We start from the raw sequence: 6,000 nt of genomic DNA, 5'->3' as shown, positions 1-6,000 counted from the left end.
CAGCATGTTATTTCATCAGAGAACTCCAATAACTTGATTAAACATAATTGTCCTTTCACATAGCCACAGCTCTGCTTGGTCACCTTGATGTTTTCTCAGCACCCTGCCACAATGTGTTAAAAATTCCTTCTAAAATTTTCCCTCTGATAAATGTTAAGCTAACTGGTCCATAGTTTCCTGTTTTCTGCCTCACTCCTTTTTTGAATAAAGAACTTACATTCACTATTTTTCAAATTAATTGAACCTTCCCCAAATACAGCAAATTTTGGAGAAAACTATTTCAGTAGCAACTTCTTTATAAAACTCTGTGATAAAGTCTCTCAGGACCTAGACATTTGTCAGCCCTCCCCAGGCATAATGACTTGCTCAGTATCATTTCCTTGTATGTCTTGCTGTGTTTCAGCACCCTATGATCTGTATGTCCTTGTATGCTATGATCTGCCTGTACTGCTTGCAAAACAAAACTTTTCACTGTATTTGGGTACATGTGACAACAATAAATCATTTCAACTTTCCCTGATGATTGAAATTTTCATTGGTTCTTCCCTCCTTTCCATTTTCGAATTTAAAAATTTAAAAGTAAAGAAAACTACTAATGTTGAAAAGCGAAACAAAAATTAAGGAACAGCTGCATAAAAAATGCAATTAGAAAACACAGATTATGGTTGCATCTCTCTCAGAGGTCAGAGATGGCTTCGGTTTAGTGTCTCAGTCAAAAGATAGAATTTCATCATTTCTATCAGATAAGCAACTTGAATTTCATTCAGACTGCTAACACCTCAAAAGTGGAGCCATGGGTAGACAGGGGAGTGAAGAAGGTGTTTTGTTATGCTTCCCCTTATAAGTCAGTACATTGAGTATGGAGTTGGGAGGTCATGTTGTGGCTGTACAGGACATTGGTTAGGCGCTTTTGGAATACTGCTTTCTATTCTGGTCTCCCTGCTATAGGAAAGATGTTGAGAAACTTGAAAGAGTTCAGAAAAGGTTTACAAGGATGTTGCTGTGATTGGAGGGTGAGTTATTGGGAGAGGTTGAATAGGCTGGGGCTATTTTCCCTGGAGCATCGGAGGCTGAGGTGACCTTACAGAAGTTTGTAAAATCGTGACGGGCATGCATAGGGTGAATAGGTCTTTTTCTCAGGGTAGGGGAGTCCAAAACTAGAAGGCATGGCCTTTAGGTGAGAGGGGAAAGGTCTTAAAGGCCCGAAGGGGCAACATTTTCATACAGGGATGGTGCATGTATGGAATGAGCTGCCAGAGGAAGTGGTGGAAGCTGGTAAAATGACAACATTTAAAAGCCATCTGGATGGGTAAATGAATAAGAAGTGTTTAGAGGGACTAGATTAATTTAGAGATACTGAAGGATAAGTTTCCATGCTGTACATCTCTTCAGATAAAGTCACTACAATAAATGTACTGGAGACAATAAGGATTGCAGATGCTGGAAGCCAGAGTCTGTAGGCGTGAGCAAAAACAAAGTTGCTGGAAAAGCTCAGCAGGTCTGGCAGCATCTTTGAAGGAGAAAACAGAGTTAATGTTTTGGGTCCGGTGACCCTTCCTCAGAACTGATAGTGGCTGGGAAAACGTCAGTTTATATGCAGAAAATAGGGAGTTGGTGGGGTAGGGAGTCAACGATAGGATAGAGCCCGAAGAGAGAGAAAAAGACAGTTGGACAGACAAAGGAGTTGCTAACGATCAGGCTGGGAGGGTGAATAGCTGTTAATGGGGGCTGTTAGTGACTAACAACAGGGGGTGTGTCATGGCAGGTTATGTGGTAACAAGGCCTGGTGTGTGGGGTGGGGTCTGGACAAGCCCTGATGAAGGTTTTCATCCTGAAATGTTGACTTTCTTGCTCCTCTAATGCTGTCTGGCATGCTGTGCTTTTCCAGCCTCACACCTATAGACAATAAATGTATTGCCTGGTTTAATGGTATTCATGTCTTATCTGAATTAAATACAAGCAAGAACATGAATTCTATTTACTTGAAGATCTCTTGTGAGTTTATGTAAAGCTGAACTAATATAAACAATATAGAGTAGCCTGCAGACACAGCCAATGCCTTGAGTGCTACAGTGCAGAGACTGTAAACATGTGATCATGTCTGGGCATTTGGCTCATGTGTATGTTGACCTCTTCAAGGCACAGCACCCTAAAGGGGGTAACATAACATCAGGATTTGCTAGAACTGCTCAAAATCACAAAGGATCTTGTTTGAACAAATTAGGAGAAACTGCTGAGAATGGCAGTAACAAGAGTGCACACAATTAACGTGAATGGTAAATAAACACTGTAAAAGTACAGTTATGATCTGGAATGCATTGTTCAAGAGGATGCTGGAGGCTGATCTAATAATGGTGCTCAAAAGGGAACTGGATAAATTACTTGAGAAAAAAAAAACTGTACATGGCTGTAGGAAACTAGCAGGGCAGGTGGAACTAATTTGACAGATCTAGGAACAGCCGGTCTTGATTGACCAAATGGCCTCCATTATTGCTCTATCATCTTATTCTTCAATGAAGTAGGTGTTTGAGACGTTTAGTATTGGTTTGTATGAGAAATGACTACAGCACGGCACCTTACAGTAATCGCTGTGAATTTGAGCTTTTCATTCGCTCTGTGGGTCACAAGACTTTGAGCACTAATTACTGAAGATGCCAGTTCAGCATGGAGAGGTGGGGTGGACAAGGGATTGACTGTGGTGGGAACGGAGATGGGCGGGTGTAGAATTTACACTACCAGCCTGCATGTGCATTCTCTGAATCCATCTCCCTCATGTGGCATGTACTCAGAGACAGGATGGTGGGGGGATGGACCCAGAGCGATCAGCCACAAGTGGTGGGTAGCCAATGAAGGGATGTGAGAACCTTGGAAGGTTCACTGAGACCAACTGGAACTTCCCATTCCATCTGGAAGTCTCCAAAAGATATCAAGGAAGAGCATCTGCCTGTAGGAGGCAGACCAAGGTAGGTCCAGGAGGTGGCAGGGAGCAGGGCTCCAGAGAGTCTGAGAGGCTAAATAATAAGCAAAACAATTGCGGATGCTGGAAATCATGAACAAAAGCAAAAGTTGCTGGAAAAGCTCAGCAGGTCTGGCAGCATCTGCCGAGAGAAACCAGAGTTAACGTTTTGGGTCCAGTGACCCTTCTTCAGAATGTCCTAGAGGCTTGTCCCAATCACATGGCCCCAGGCTGTGGTTCACAATGATGACGTGGAGGCTAAATCTATCTCTTTTTTTTCATTTTAAACATGAAAGAATTGAAGAGGAGACCTCAAAATATTAACGCATTCACACTGTACACGCCACCTTCTTTCTCTTCCCTGCAATGTAAATTTCTGCTTCTCAAATGCTGGAGAAACTCCTATTGCTCACTTTACTTCACAAACTTGTTTACCATCCTTACCGGCACATCAAACCCAGCTTCTAGCTAGCACTTGCCGCCTTGGGGTAGGTCAGATTCGGGGGTCAGTTTGCCCCACTGTGTAGCTTCTGAACCCTATTTGATCCTGATGGCACTTATCTGACTGGTTTGGAACCTTTTGACTATTGGATTCAACAGTCTGTCTCCTTGAGACGAGAAGCTTAAGGACAGAGGAAGAAACCACGAATGACTGTAAATTAAATCTGTTGAATTAGAGAAATAATAGTTGGGGAAAGCAAAATGAAGGGAGGAAAAGAAAGATTAAATTAGAGAGAGGGAAAAATAAGGGAAGACAAGAATCCCTACAATATGGAAGAAGGCCATTTGGCCCATTGAGTCCATATTGACCCTCCAAAGAGCACCCCACACAGACCCAATCCCCATTACTGCATTTCCCATGACCAATCCACTTAACCTGTACATCCTTGGACTATGGAAGGAAACCCACGCAGACACAGGGAGAATACACAAGCTCCATACACCCAAGACTGTAATCGAACCCAAGTCCCTGGGTGGGTGAGCTAACAGTGCTAACCACTGAACCACCATGTCACTTACTTAAATCTAAAATCTAAAAACATAAAATCTAATAAGAATCTTGGAACTATTTACTCCTGAAGGATTGAGTCTCCTCAGTGTTGACCTCTTCAAAGTGTGTAATTTTATATCAGGACCACAAATGATGAAAACAATTGAGGATGAAATATGATGAAACAAGATGAAGCACAGGCCTTAAATGTTTGCAGTGTGTCTCACCTGGATTTGTAAATCCAGCAATTTCTTGAAGCTCATTAGGAGGTCAAGGCTAAGTTCCTTCATTGAGAGCCTAACGGCCCAGCAACACAAATTGTTCAGCAATTTAAAGTGATTCGTTACTTATGGCTTATTTCCTCATTGCCAAAGACTGACAAGTTCTATTATACACTAATAATGGAAGGCACATTAAAACTTGCTATTATTTTCCCAGCAGTGAGCTTACAACATCAAAAAAATGCCACTAGTCACATCCTCGTGTCTTTTTTTCCTTGTTTAGCCATGGTGCATTGACTTAAATAGCTGCATAATTACACAAACAATAACAATAACATGCTCTTCTCAATAGGACCTCATAATTATGTTTCTTAGTTAGAAAGTGCTGATCAAATTTCAGTTGATGTAATTAATGTATATGTAGTAACCATAGCTTGTTACTGATAAATAAATCATGGATAATATATCCACAAAGTTTTATACTTATTAAAATAACGATGCTCCACATGGACAACTTTCTCCTTGTACAATTGAAATTGATGCTAGTTGACACGAGGGGCTCAGGGTTTATTTACCCAATGATTTTAATCATTGTTTCCAATAATACAAACTCCCTAGTCAAAAATAGATTATTTTATTCCATGACTTGTTACCTCAACATGGACCCTTGGTCCTTCTCGGTCGATTTTGACAGTGTGGAGATGTCCATCTGCTAGGTTTCCATTGTCGAGGCTAAAGATATCAGGATCTTTATCCTTGTCAAGTCTGTACCTGACTTGAAGGTTTCCTGAAAGAAAAGAAAATACTTCTTATTCATTTTTGTGCTGTCTTGCCTGATTGACCATTTGACAAATCAATGGGTGCAGAAATAGGTTGCACAGCTTCAGATGATTCTCAGTGTGTTCCCAGGCAGGGTTACAAGAAAGGTCATAGATTCAGTGTGTCGGGATAGGTTGTGTGTGCATTGTGTGTGGATGTGGCTGTGTGTTGTGTTTTTGTTGTGTCCTCATGTATGTATGTTGTGCTGTGTGCCTGTTGTATTGTGCACTCATACATTCTGCATGCTGGGCATCTGAACATTGTTTGTTGTGTGTGTGTTGCTTTGTTGACATGTATTTGTGTGTGTGCTGGGCATGTGATGCATTGTGCAAAACAAGAACATTGAAAAACCCTCAGCAGGTCTGGCATCATCTGTGCAGAGAAAAAGTGTCAACATTTTGTGTTTGTGATGTTGTGTTGGTATGTATATGTTGTGCTATGTTTGTGTGTTGAGCTGTCTGCTTGCACATTTTATGTTATTTTGACATATGCTATGCTGCCATATGTTTTTCTGTTACTTTAGTGTGTCATTTTGGCATTTTCTCTGTCTGCATGTGTTTTTTTTTATTAGTTTGGTGTGTGCTGCATTGGTGTATGTTACGCATTAAGTTGACATGAGTTTGTACAAGTGTGATCACATGAGGACCAAATCTGGCTATGATGCTTGCATAATTGAAAGGTCTGCATAGATGAGAAATGCCCTTGGTTGAGTAACTAGAGGACAGCTAATGCCCAAGGAGTTGTATAACAGTGTCTGGGGAAAACAAGGGGAAGTAAATCAGAGAGGAGAAACTATTCAATAGATTGTGGCCCTGGGACAGTCAGCACTCAGAAAGGAGAAATGGGACAGATGAAAATGAGCCAAACTCAAAAAGATACCTTTGAGACACCTGTAAAAGTAAAACAAGTAAAAATTAAGATGAGCAAAGGAAAAGAAGTGCAACCACTGGAACATAGCTGCCACATTCAAAGACAAAGAAGTTATAAAAAATGGAACTGAACTGAAATATTTT

At 41.0% G+C, this 6,000-nt stretch overlaps 1 protein-coding gene across 1 annotated transcript in view; it reads right to left on the bottom strand.

Annotated features, from left to right (window-relative positions):
* The window catches only part of LOC109930579 (contactin-associated protein-like 5), a 1,093,911-nt gene that overhangs the window by 68,717 nt on the left and 1,019,194 nt on the right, over positions 1–6,000 (bottom strand). The window contains exon 20 of the mRNA XM_048598831.1: positions 4,822–4,955. Coding sequence (XP_048454788.1) covers positions 4,822–4,955 — 134 coding nt within the window. The remainder of the gene's footprint in view (positions 1–4,821; positions 4,956–6,000) is intronic.

This window comes from Rhincodon typus, chromosome 7 (genome assembly GCF_021869965.1).
Source record: "Rhincodon typus isolate 14 chromosome 7, sRhiTyp1.1, whole genome shotgun sequence".
NCBI lineage: Eukaryota > Metazoa > Chordata > Chondrichthyes > Orectolobiformes > Rhincodontidae > Rhincodon > Rhincodon typus.
The sequence above is the reverse complement of the archived record's forward strand: the minus strand, read 5'-3'. Positions and strand labels throughout refer to the sequence as shown.